The following is a 13,018-nucleotide window of genomic DNA, read 5'->3' as shown; positions in this document are numbered from 1 at the left end:
TTCATTTTGTAAGGGAACATACTGCTCTTCACTTCAGCCATTTCACAGTTGACTCTTAAGCCTTCTTAATTGCTGAATAAATTCCAGATGCTTTTTGAAAGACTATTTGGTTTCAACAATTAATTGCTGCTACAGAATAAAATGTAACAATAAAATAAAATAAAATAAAATAAATAAAACAAAAGCATGATACAATTGTCAGAAGTCCAAGACAATGCTGCCATTAGTTAGCAGGGCCAAGAGGTGAATGTCACTATAGCAGTTCAATTTTTTCCATCAGTTCTAGGGAAACCTGAAGGGTTTGGAAACTTCTGAAGTCCCCAAACAACTCTAGACTGTTTTTAAAATATCATTCACTTTTCTATTAATACATTTAAAGATAAGATGGAATTGAGTTTCCTGACACATTTCCTTTTTCCACTTCCTTCACATTAATCTAGGAATTAGAGCTTTGAGATGACTGTTGCCTTGCCACCCAACAAAAATAGTGTTGACATTTGTGCTGTTTTTCTTTCCCCTCAGTTCTCCACACCCCTCTCTCCTCCACATGCAGGGATATACAACTTGCTTCTGAGCAATCCTATCCTTCTCCTTTTCTTTCTGGAAGCTACAAGTGCACCATATGAATTGGCAGCTGCACTACAACCACCCCAGACTGCTCCCTGTCACTTGTCTCACAGCTCAGCCAAAAGCTGGCCGTAACTGGATGTTGCACTCACCCATCTCTTTGAATTCTTCATTAGCCAGTTCCAACCATGCTACGTCCATGAAATTAAGGTCATAGCGACAGACGCTCTCTGCCAAGGTCCGAATGTCAACGTAGCCAAGCTCAGGGGGCTCAGAACCCGAAGAAAGGATGTACTTCCGAGGTCTTGTAAATATGACTGCTTTTGTCTCAGATACAACCCTGAAAGTATACCGAACAGGAGGTGTTAATTACACCAGGTTGCAATCCTCCTTAAAGTGGTGAAACCTCCATTCTCCAATGCCAGAGGCTTCAAATTGCTATGCAGCAAAATAATGGTAATAACAACAGAAAAAGATCATCTGCCAAGATTGTAGCACCAGAGGGATGCACGTCTGCAGAAATAAAAATATATAAATTTTATTATTTATTGAAAGCATCTATATCCTATTTTTTCCATTTAAAATTACCCTCAAGTTACCTTACAACATACCATATTTATGAGAATCTAATGTGCCATCAAATCTAATGCGTACCTCAATTTTCAAAACCTTGAAATAAAAAGGGTATTTGCTGGCGCCATCAAATCTAATGTGCACCCTAATTTTGGGGATATAATTTGGCCCCAAAAGGTGCGCATTGCATTAAAATAAATACAGTATTTAAATTGACACCAGCATCTGAATAATACATACCCGAGAAAAATAACACAAAAATGATACTCTTTTTAAAAAAAACTAATTGCAGCCCACAAATATGGAGGGAGAAACATCACTCAAACAGCACCCCAGTTCATGTAAATTACAACTGAATTATTCTATTATTCTAGAAACTACAAAGATAGTACTGTAATCCATGTACTGAGAGACTGCATGGTCAGTAGATGATAGATGTTCTGGGGGTGTAAAAAAAAAACAGTCAATGTTTCTCCATCTTCTGCTGTCAACAGTGATGTGGCACAGAGTGACAAAAGGTGTAAAAATGCAAGTCATAGTGCCACAGACCTCTCACACAAGGATTCCCATGAAATCAATAGATTTCCTCCTTCCCACCATGACCAAATTGCACCAAATGGATGAGGAATTGGAAGGTGTGAGTTGACCTCCCATTTCTTCCAGCAGTCTGTTGTACTGCTTATGCACTGTGCCAGGTGAGAGAAGGCGAACAAGATTATATCCAGCCTACAGGAATTCTCCATATGTGGATGCCTATACATTGAACTGTACTGTATAGGCATCTACATATTCTCTATGTTGACTTTATGTAATCTGCCACAAGCCCCAAAGTTCAACAAAAGCTAAGAACACTAAATCGTGTTCTGGAAATTTAGGAATTGTCTTCTGTAGTTATACTATTGTGATGGGAAGAAGACGTCTGCAAAAGTGCCTTATCTTTTGCCTTACCTAAAAGATGCAAGCATGAAAGTGTAAAAATAGGAAAATGGGGGGATACAACACAGTCCAAACAGCAATTTGGTTTCTTAAATGTACTGCTGCAGTTAAAATCAATGTTTTTATGAATGTTTATAAGCCACTCTTTTTCTGTGTGAATCTAAACTGGGGATGGGGAACCTTCAGATGCCCTTCAGATGTGCCTTTCAGATGTGGCTGGACTACAACTCCCACCATTCCTGCCCACTGGCAAAGCTGGCTGGGGCTGATGGGAGAAAAGAGCCACAGGTTCTCCACCTCTGGCCTAAATTAAAAGCATCAGATTTACACTGCTTGGGAAAAGACTTTGATATGACCAAAACTGGGTTTAGAATACAGGCCATACATTTTTAGCATTAATTATGCAATCACAGATCTACTTCATATCACAAGACTGCATTTCGAAGTTAGAAGTTAACGGAGGCTGCAGTCACATGAATGAATCATGGGGCAATACTCATGACAGGAACAAGGGCTAGAGGTTACAGGCATAAAATTCCATAGTCATCTGGAATTTTTCAAAAAGAAACCTAGTGCCTGCTCTGAGTTAAGGCCAGTTTGGAGCAACTGTGCCCCCCCCCCATGTTTTTCGACTACCATCAGCCCCAGCCACCACAGCAAAGTGTCGGGGATGGTGGGAATTTAACAACTCTTGAGCCAATGGGAGGATGCTTCCATATTCTTTATGTCTAGGTTCAGTGGCGAAACATTTAGCCCTCTGGAATTTGAATGCAGAAATCTGAACTGGGGTTTGTGGGTGCGTCTTCATATACAGAAGGTTCCAGGTTCAATTTCCAGCATGTCCAGTTAAAAGAATCAGATAAAATGTGATGGGAAAGACCTCTGCCTAAGACCTTGGAGAACTGCTGCCAGTCAAGAGGGACAATACTGGGTGAGACAGAAGAGCAAAGAGTCTCATTTAGTATAAGCGAGCTTTTTTCACTCTGCTACTTAAACAAACTGCACAAAGCAGGAAAATCTGTACCAACGTACGCACTTTCCAATGCAACTTCATTTTGGTGGGACAGTCAATAATTTAGAATTTTGCATAGCATTTGTTGCTGCTGCAATTGGTTCAACTGTATATAGGTAGCACTAGGATTTCTAGAAAAACAAATGGGAGACCAGCACAAGAGAAAATGACTAGATCACAGGGAGTTCTGAAAACTGGACTTAGTGCAGGTCAACCATCATGATCACCAGAAGTAAAATCTATCCTTGTAAACATGCCCTTAAAAAATTATCAACATTCCTTGGCAACAATGAGATAAAAACCTGTTGCATTTTAAAGAAAGTCAAAATCATAATGATTCTCAAAAAGGATGTATTAACTTTTTTTAAAAAAAGCAAAAATATATCCATGGAACAGTTTGTGAAGTTCAAACCACATCCTAGCCAGAGTCACTGATGACTGCTCCACCCCCAGATTTTTTTTTTTGGGGGGGGGGGAGCAGATAGTGGCACAAGAGAAGCAAGTAACTCATTAATCATGCTGTGATTATTTTCCTGGAATGTCTGAGTAGAACATTGGATCTGCTCACAAGGAAGGGCTACAACAAATGTTCAATTAGGAAGTACTCCTTTTCAAATAGGAAACAGGAGTCCTCCTTCTGCCAGCATGTATTGTTATAAGTAAGCACTCAGTCTGGGATGTGATGTCCTTAATTCACAGGTAGAGGTGCTGGTGGGAAAGGCCTGACTTTCATCTGCAACACTTTCCTGGGGCAAAATGAGTTGGCTAGGATGGGTAACCTTTAAATCAGCAGAGTGGAACCCAAGTCATCAGGTGATCTGCTTTTTAGTAAGCAACCCAACAGGCTGCTGAAAGGCGATGCTGATAGGACAGCTGTTTTGTTTCCTAATGGGTTCACCAAGCTATACCTGGCTACTGGCTCTGGAATGGTCCCCGGACTGACTGGCACCTGAACTCCTTTCTCCCATTCCTGTCTCCAAGGGTCTGCCAGCACATAGTACTCATCCGGGTTCAGCTGGTAGGAATCAGGTAGCTTCATGGCAGTGATCAGGTCTGTTCTAAATACCTGCAAAGAAAGGAAGTGAGAATGGGGGAGGGATGAGACACTGATATTTGATATTTACACTCTATGATTCACAGCTCCAGGGTAACCATGGAGCACGGTGCACAACAAGGTCACCAACACTGCCAATTAAGAGGCCAGAAAGTTAAACCACATCATCATGCTGAAACAGAGAACTGAAAAATACAGTTTGGACATGGGGCCCATGGTTCAAGTTGCCTTTGTCAAATCACATGACACAATCAAGTTGCTGCGCAAATGGATAATCAGTTCTCGTCAATTTCAACAGGAAGTGCAAAAACTCAAAATATCCCTAAATATAACCCCAACACAAGGAGTTGTATCCCAAGATGAGATAGCCTAATTCTTTCCCTTGTGAAGCTTGCTAGCGTCTGTATATCTAGTAGCTAAAAAGGGAGAAGAGGGGGAAATATGTAATTTCAGCATCTTGTTTACTGGGATCCTCATTTCAAGAGATGTCCCATACTTCACATGGTCAGAGCCCAGAGATGATATTTCAATAGCCAAGTGTTACAGCATCTTTACACTCTGCATCTTCAATATCCCAGGCTCAATCCCCAACACATGTAGATTAAAAAAATCTGCCACAGCTACCAGTCAGGACTAGGGCTGTGCGATAAATCACCATATCATTGAATACCGGTATTGAAAGAACACCTGATAAGTGTTTCAACAAGGCAATATACAGGGGAACAGATTTGACAGCTTCCCAGGGGGTAGCTCAGCCCCAACCATACTTTACAGATAGTTTGCAGGTACCATGTCTCCTGCTTTGTTTGCTCTCTCCCTCCTACCTATAAGAAATGATTATAAGTCCTCACACAAACCAGCAAACTCTTTCAGCTTCACCCATATCTTTCCACTTAAAGAGCTCAACTAATTATGCAGAGCCTGCTAACAATCCAGGAGGGACCCCCCCCCCACAGCTAGATAATCAAAGATCCAGCAGCAAAGTAAACAAAGAACATAAACAAAGAACTGGAAAGCACTTCCTTCTTCCCTCACACTCACCCCCACCGGTGGAAAAAAAGAAGCGGAAGAGTTTTTATTTTTATTTTCTGTTGGTGTTTATGTTGTTGGTTCCCCCTAAATAGCTTTCTTCCATACTAAAAAGGGGGTTTTAAAAATTTAAAGGAGACTATCTTTTTCCTTTGTTGCCCTCCCCTTTGATAAAAAGGGAGACATTGGTGGGATAAGGACTTGGGGGGGGGGGCTTCGGGGGGGGGGGATGGAGGAGAGAAGATATAGCTGGCTGCCTTATGCTGAAATGGGAGGTTGAGTACTATGCGAGAATGATAGGGAGGGTATTTTTTCAGTAAGCAGTCAAAGAGAAAGTAGAAGTTTAGTTGAACTCAGTGGGGCTTATGCATGCAAAGATTCCACTTAGACCTCTGAGTGGCGAAGCAGATGCAACTTGACTAGTAAATCACTTAAACTACTCTTAAATTAGTTGAAACTATATTACAGTATATGAAAGTTTATTTAATATTTTTATTCCTTCCTTACATCTTCAGGCCCTCCACCACCGTGGGGAGCCTCAGCAAAGCCCTCTGCAGCTGCGGGGAGGTATGGTGGGACCCTCTGCTACCGCGGGGAGGCCCAGCAAGGCCCTCCGCCACTGCAGGTATATATCATGATATATCAATATTTTGTGGTGTTTAGCTGTTGGTATATTGTGATGTTGAAATCCAGATATTGCCCAGCCCTAGTCAGGGCAAAGAATACTGGGCAAAATGGACCATTGAGCAGATCAGTAAAAAGCATCTCCTTGAATCTCTACAAACCACAGAGCCATTATTTTGGGAATTCTTAATTAAATACTGTTAAAGTTTCTCAAAAGTCATCAACTTTGTTAAGGGTCAGAATGTACATACAATGTGACTGGCAGAAGGCAGTGCAGACAGCAGCAAAGTAAATATGTCTAGAATTTGTCCATCATACACTTTCCGCAACAGAATCTGACGGAGGGATCACATTGGCTTCTTTTGATCCAATCTCTCTAACTCTGCTTCTCCTATGAGCCAGTTGCTGTAACAAAAATACTTGCATGGGAGCAGCATGCATTTGTATCAAGACTCTTGGTCTTATTACCTACTAAAGATAATTTCTGAAGGTGGTTTTAAGACAACCATTTTGCATGGGAGTTATGCTGTTTTAATGCATCCTTTTGTGGTGAGAGCTAATCTTTAATACATCAAGCAGGCACACTCTGATTTTCAGTTCTAACAAAGGTCCCACACAGAAATGCCCTGAACACTTCACATAAGCAGCTGTAAACACATAGGTTCCCTGTTCAGAGCTTCCACCAAAGGCACAGAGGTTTAGAGGAGCAGAGCCAGCAAGACATTTGGGGTGGCCAGCGACAGCAACCCTGCTCTCCTTGCACATGCTCAGTGAGACACATGAGTGGCATTATGAGTAGAACTCAAGGGGAGGCACCTTCCTACAAAGTACACCCTATCAGATGTTGACTAACATGTAAAAAAAGTCACAGCCTAAGATCACATCACCAGTTGCATTTCAATTCACTCCTATGTGGCACAGCTGGTAACAGCAAGCCTTGCACCCATTCTAACAGATATAATAAGGCAGAGTATAAATCTGCACCAGTGATCATGGAAGTAGCATCTCTGCAGAATCTCAGCCACCATGAAAATGAAATTCAGGAGGATACAGGATATGAGCAGGTCACAATGCATGTCAGATGAACAACTATGTACATCCATTTAAGAATCAACACCACAAAAAAAATGCTGTAGACCAAACTGGCCACCAGAGGACATGCTACATATGCTGGGTCTCACAGTTTAAACCAAAATATCAGCCAGGAAAGTTCATAGCCAATATTTATCCAATGCTTACCACCTGAAGCAACATCTGCCATCCAGATTTACAACTGTTTGTAGCTATGGTTCAAACTGTGCTTTGAACGTGAATGATTTCTGAAACTAGTAAAACATCTTGGGAAGTTGTAGGAAGTTATCAGCCACAAGCAAGCAGGGAAAGGGTCCCTAACCCAGCATGTGTCATGAGTTAGAGCCATACATCTTTGCGGAAAGCACTTGCCTGTGTGCAACGCAATCTGATTTGTCGCTGCTCATCAGCAAAATACAAACCATGAAGTGGCAGGCTTTAAAAGAGCAAGGCTTTGCATGCCTAAGCACCTTCCAGATCTCTCAATGCGCTTCTGCTATTACAAAGTAACAAGGATCATTCATGCTTAGCACCTCATCTTCAAATCTCTATATTAACTGCCACATGCCAACAGAAGGGTATTTATCTGGAGTTTTAAAGGTGCTGGGGCAGGAGGGAGGAAGAAGCGAGCCCAGATGGCTTTGCTACAAACAGAGTGCCTGAATCAGTCCATGCAGTACCAGCAAGACCTCTAAAATAGTCTGAAGACTCATCAGTTTATGGCCAGTGCAGTCAGCAAGGCACACAGCCAGCACCACTCCACACGCTTATCTCTCTCTCTCTCTCTCTCTCTCTCTCTCTCTCTGTGTGTGTGTGTGTGTGTATGACAAAATAATATTGTTTATCTGGCTGAAATCCTCAAACCACTTGTCGTGTATTAATCTCAGTGCTTTACTGGGACTGACCAAGACTACATAATTTGAGGATTGCTGCATTTTCCAAACACTGCTGGCAGTGATGTAAAATATATTTCACGTGAACCACCCAATTCACCAATTGGGTTTACTATACTATATGTCGTTAGCCTTCCCACATTTTGCCGTTTTAGAGTTTTCCACCAGACTAGAGAGTTGCAAATTGCTAAGTATAAAGTTAAACATTGTTCAAATGACCCTTGGTGTAACCAAAAGGGAAAGAGAGGGAGTGAAGGGTGATTTAAAAAAAAAGATTTAGTTTGGAATTTGGACAGATTAAAACAGGGATATAAAAAGATATCACAGAGTCCGATAGAGTCCGACTATCATCCATCAATTCAACTCAAATGATGGTGCACAGGCTACTGAGTCACCCACACATTGACTCTACCTTCTTGCCTAAATAGAAAGCATATTACATTTAGGTTGAAAAAGGTTGAGAAGGCACTCCTGACATACCAACGGCTCCTGTCTGTCCCCTTAGAGAAGCCTGCATCACCCTTAGCTAAGGTGTGACCCACAACTGCATAGAGAGCGGGAGGGAGATTTCAGAATTTTTAAGACCCTTTCTTTACCAAATAGTAATTTTTCAAGAGCTCAAGAGAAACAAAACCAAAAACAGATGAAAAGAAGAATTTAACGAAATGTGGTGTTTGGGGGGAAAATATTGCAGGAACTCTAAAAATGCTGCAAAATACAGTGGTGCCCCGCAAGACGAATGCCTCGCAAGACGGAAAACCCGTTTTGGAGGCACTTCGGAAAACGAATTTCCCTATGGGCTTGCTTCGCAAGACGAAAATGTCTTGCGAGTTCCTGCGGGGTTTTTTCCCTTTTCCCCCCTTTTCCTAAGCCGCTAAGCCGCTTATCAGCTGATCTGCTGATAAGCCGCTTAACAGCTGATCGCTAAAAGCCGCTAAGCGGCTAATAGCGCTAATCCGCTAAGCTGTCAATGGGCTTGCTTCGCAAGACGAAAAAACCGCTATACGAAGAGCCTCACGGAACGGATTAATTTCGTCTTGCGAGGCACCACTGTATCAAAAGTAGGGCTGGATGATGTTGGGTTTTTAACATTGCAGTGTTTCGCCAGTAAAACATCATGGTTTGGCGATATACTATGATGTTGAAAAAAACTGCATTGGCTCTAGCCAGAGAGATGCTGGGTGAAACTGCCACAGCTCTCAGCCCAGCTCTCACCCCAGCGCCTCACAGGCCATGGCCAATACAGCTGGCCCCAGCCTGCTGCTCAGCTGGGGGGCAGTAAGGCACCTGCCCCCAGCCTGCTGCTCAGCTAGGGGGCGGTAAGGCACCTGCCCCCAGCTGAGCAAGCCCTAAGCTCCTTGGCCAGACGCCACTGGGAGTAGGAAAGCTCTTGCCCCCAGTGGAGTCAGTCCTGAGTCCCCTGCCACTCGTGCTCCCTAGCTGAGCAGCTGAGCAGAAGCAGGAGCGGGGTCGGGGATCTCTCAGCTGGGGAGGGGGAGCACTTTAATAGAGTCCCCATCCCGCTGCTGACTTGTGCAAGCCAGTGGTGGGTCAGGGGCTCCATAAAATTGCTGGGCTGAGGTGCGGGCAGCAGCACGCTCTTCAACCAAGCAGTTTAAAGAAGTGAAGGAAGGAACAAGCTGTATCAGCACCTCTCCAATTCAGTTTGATTCTCCCTCTGCCAGGGCAGAGTGCGATGGTGGTTTCACCAGTGGTATACTGCTGGTGAAACCGCCACCGCTTGAGTCCCTCTGCCTCCAGCTCCCAGCTAGTTTGTTTGTCTCTCAGAGCATTGAAGGCAGAGGGACTCATGAGTGGTGACCGTTTCACCAGGGATATACCACTGAGTGAAGCTGTCATCACGGTCTCCCCCCACATACCGGTCCTGAGCAATATATTGATATATTGCCCAGGCCTACTCTTGTGCCAGGGACAAGATTTTAGACAAAAAAACACCCTTATTTTAACTGCCTAGAGAAAAACAGGGCGTGAACGCCTCTGAGCTGAACATTTGTGATGAGTTGCTCTGGCCACAAAACAAAGGAGGATTTAATGGAACATCAGGGATATAATTTCCAAGAATCACTGCCTCGCAATGCCATTCCTGCTGCTCTGCAGATGCAAACCGCATGCCTAAATCCAGCATTGCAGAATTACTGACCTCCAACCCAGTGACTGGCACACAGTTCTTCAAATATAACTTTAAGAACTGGTGCTGAGTTTGCTTGCTTTCCTCTTCCCACCTCATCTCTTTCCCCTTTCATTTAGTGTCTTTCGAATTATAAGCCTAAAGACACAGACTGCATTCTTCACTGTTAATGATCTTACATATGCCACTCTGGGAGCCTTTTCAGGTAAAGGTAGAGGTAAAATGTTTTAAATAAATATAGGGAGCTTTGAAATTGACATATTGCTGTTAGAATATTAAAATATTCATAATATCATTCAGTACCAATTCAATTAATATAAAAACAGACATGCTAAAGAGAGGTAGAGGTGGAGAAAGAAAGCTACTTTGAAATGGGAAACATACAGGAAAACACACACATCCAGTATCTAATTATAAGCATGGGGGGTTCATCAGCAACTGCTTTCCTATTCATTTCAGTGAAAGAAGCAGGCCTGTGCAGACATTCATTTACATCATGGGTTGGCAAACCTCTAGCCCATAGGCAGATCTTTAGCCCACAAGGCCATTTTCCCAAAACCATATCCAGCTGCCAACTACTTTCCCTGCAGGGAATGTGCTGGTGAAGCAGCCCCCTATGGAGAGCAGGCATGAACTCTCTGCTCATCAGCTAGTGAGCAGAGACTTCAATCCTGCTTGGTGCTGCTTTCTAGCATGTTCCTTGTAAGGAATGCACTGGTGAAACAGACCCCTCCCCACACCCTGCAAGCAGGAAAGCCCATCTTTCAGCCACCTGACCTCACCATGATGTAAGATGATGTAAGTGGGTGGTTCCACTCACATGTCAAAGTTGGCCCATGGGCTGAGGGGGAGGGCAATAAAGATCTGGTCCACTGTGTCAAAAAGGTTCTACATCTCCAGTATACATGCATGGAATTGCTTCTACCATCAGAACAAAAGAGGCAACCCATACATATTAATTCACTTGGCCAAAGGATTATACTGTCCACAGTCATGAGCATGAACAAGCGAGGGATAAAGAATTTAGAAACCTTCCAGGGCAAGACCTCGAACATGAACATATAAGATATCTGATTATGATGAACCAGACAGTCTTCTTAAGAAGTTCAACCTACAAAGAATATCCCTTTTCTTCTAGTCTCATATTTGGCTCAAAGGACATCTGCCAATTTGTAAGGCGTGCCACAGATTGCACTTGGTGATCCATCATGAAAAGTTCAAACTGATTTGTATTTCCTCCTTTGATCTGTTCTCAAAGCAATGCAGATGACGCACTCAAAGAGACAAAATTTTCTGGTTTGACAGCTTTGCTGAACAAGGACTAAGTGCCATGTAATGGTTAGGAAACTAAGGAAACACTCCTAGGCAAACATTTTTCACTGTTCACCACAAATAAAAAAACCCAAAACATAATCCCCGGTATATTTTTTGAAAAGGAAAAGGAAAAGGACTATTAAAAAAAAAAACTAGGCTGGGTTGGTGCCAAACTAACCCAATATTCACGGCTAAATAACTAACTTGATGCTGGCAGGGACTGTGGCAGCAGCTGAGCTCCCTGATCTCCTGGCCAGAAGAAAGGTTGTTGGGTGCCAGCTGAGACGGAGCAGAAAAAGGAAAGAAAAAGAAGTATTAGGAAAAGGAGACACATCTGTGTTTCAGCAAGATGCAAGAGCATTTAATCAAGAGAATACCTCTGATGGTTTCCGATCTTCGTGCTTAGAGCATGAACTTCTTCGATGCTGAGACCTAGAATGCTGGGACCAGGTTGACAAGCCTAGAAAAGGAAAAGAAACATGGAACTGAGAACAATGGTTATTTTGGCCCCAAAGGGGTCTCTATCATCATCATCATCAATTTATTTATACCCTGTATTTTTTCTCTGGCAGGACTCTGGTTAGAGTGTATGAGGTGTACTGAGTAGCCTTGGACCAGTCACTCTCTCTCTCTCAGCCTCACATACATCATCAAAGGGTGGCTGGGAGTTTAATAACGGAAGAAAAACTATGGCTGCTGCCTTGAATTTCTTGGAAGAAAGGAGGGAAATAAATGTCATGAAATAAATAAAGGGGAGAATGGCATGTCTCAAATTGAGTAATGACGTAAACACTGCAATGTGCTTTTTAAAAGCAGAAGAATCCAGTTCTTACGATTACCAACCTTTGTTACTTTCTTACTGTGTTAGGAACTGCATTCATTTTAATTTGTTTGCAGTCCTTCCCGACAGTAGATAGAAAAGCAAACAGAAGGAAATAGTTCAGGAAGGGTTGACAATATTTGTTGCTTAATTTGGGCCAGGCACAAGGAACCTTTGGCCCCTAGGCCAAACTTAGGCCTTCCAGGGGTCCTAATTTGAACTATGAGGTCACTTTTCATCAGCCATGCCCACCTGCCCTACAGACTTGCTGCTGCAAAGGAACAATTGGCAGGGCTTGGGCACACTCCTAAATGCTCCTATGTAGGCCCCCTTTTACTTTTATTCGGCTCCCTATGCAAGCCCCCTGGGATCGACTCATCTCAGAAGCTCCCAATCATAGATTCCAAATGGAGTCCATTTCTGCCACAAGCAGGGCTCACATTCTTCATTTGCATCTCCAGACTGAATTCAAGACAGGATGCAAAGGAAGAAAGGGGGGATCAGAAGTGCTCTCTAAATGGGCACATCCAATTATTTCCTGTGAAATTGTCACCTGGCATCATGGTGTCCTCAGGTGGGTTCATGCCTTCCTTCCTCTCAGTGTTTTCAGGAAAGACTGCTTTATTAAAACTAAATACAGTGGTACCTCGGGTTACATACACTTCAGGTTACATACACTTCAGGTTACAGACTCAGCTAACCCAGAAACAGTGCTTCAGGTTAAGAACTTTGCTTCAGGATAAGAACAGAAATGGTGCTCCGGCGGCGTGGCAGCAGCAGGAGGCCGCATTAGCTAAAGTGGTGCTTCAGGTTAAGAACAGTTTCAGGTTAAGAACAGACCTGCAGAACGAATTAAGTACTTAACCCAAGGTACCACTGTATTTCAAAAAATATTCAAACAAGCAAGCAGTGCTGATGAAGAGCATGGCATTCAAAAGATTTTTTTTGTAAAAGTCCGCTTACGTACGGTATTTGC

At 43.0% G+C, this 13,018-nt stretch overlaps 1 protein-coding gene across 10 annotated transcripts in view; it reads right to left on the bottom strand.

Annotated features, from left to right (window-relative positions):
- JADE1 (jade family PHD finger 1) overlaps positions 1-13,018 on the bottom strand; it is a 167,601-nt gene that overhangs the window by 26,040 nt on the left and 128,543 nt on the right. For 9 of the 10 annotated variants that reach the window (XM_079989434.1, XM_079989433.1, XM_079989435.1 and 6 more), the window contains 4 exons: positions 11,600-11,682; positions 11,427-11,501; positions 3,997-4,154; positions 720-907 (listed from right to left, as the gene is read on the bottom strand). In XM_079989434.1, the coding sequence (XP_079845560.1) occupies positions 720-907; positions 3,997-4,154; positions 11,427-11,501; positions 11,600-11,682 (504 nt within the window). The remainder of the gene's footprint in view (positions 1-719; positions 908-3,996; positions 4,155-11,426; positions 11,502-11,599; positions 11,683-13,018) is intronic. The other variant, XM_079989430.1, reaches the window with a different exon arrangement.

Source organism: Podarcis cretensis (assembly GCF_951804945.1).
Source record: "Podarcis cretensis genome assembly, chromosome: 9".
Taxonomy (NCBI): domain Eukaryota; kingdom Metazoa; phylum Chordata; class Lepidosauria; order Squamata; family Lacertidae; genus Podarcis; species Podarcis cretensis.
The sequence above is the reverse complement of the archived record's forward strand: the minus strand, read 5'-3'. Positions and strand labels throughout refer to the sequence as shown.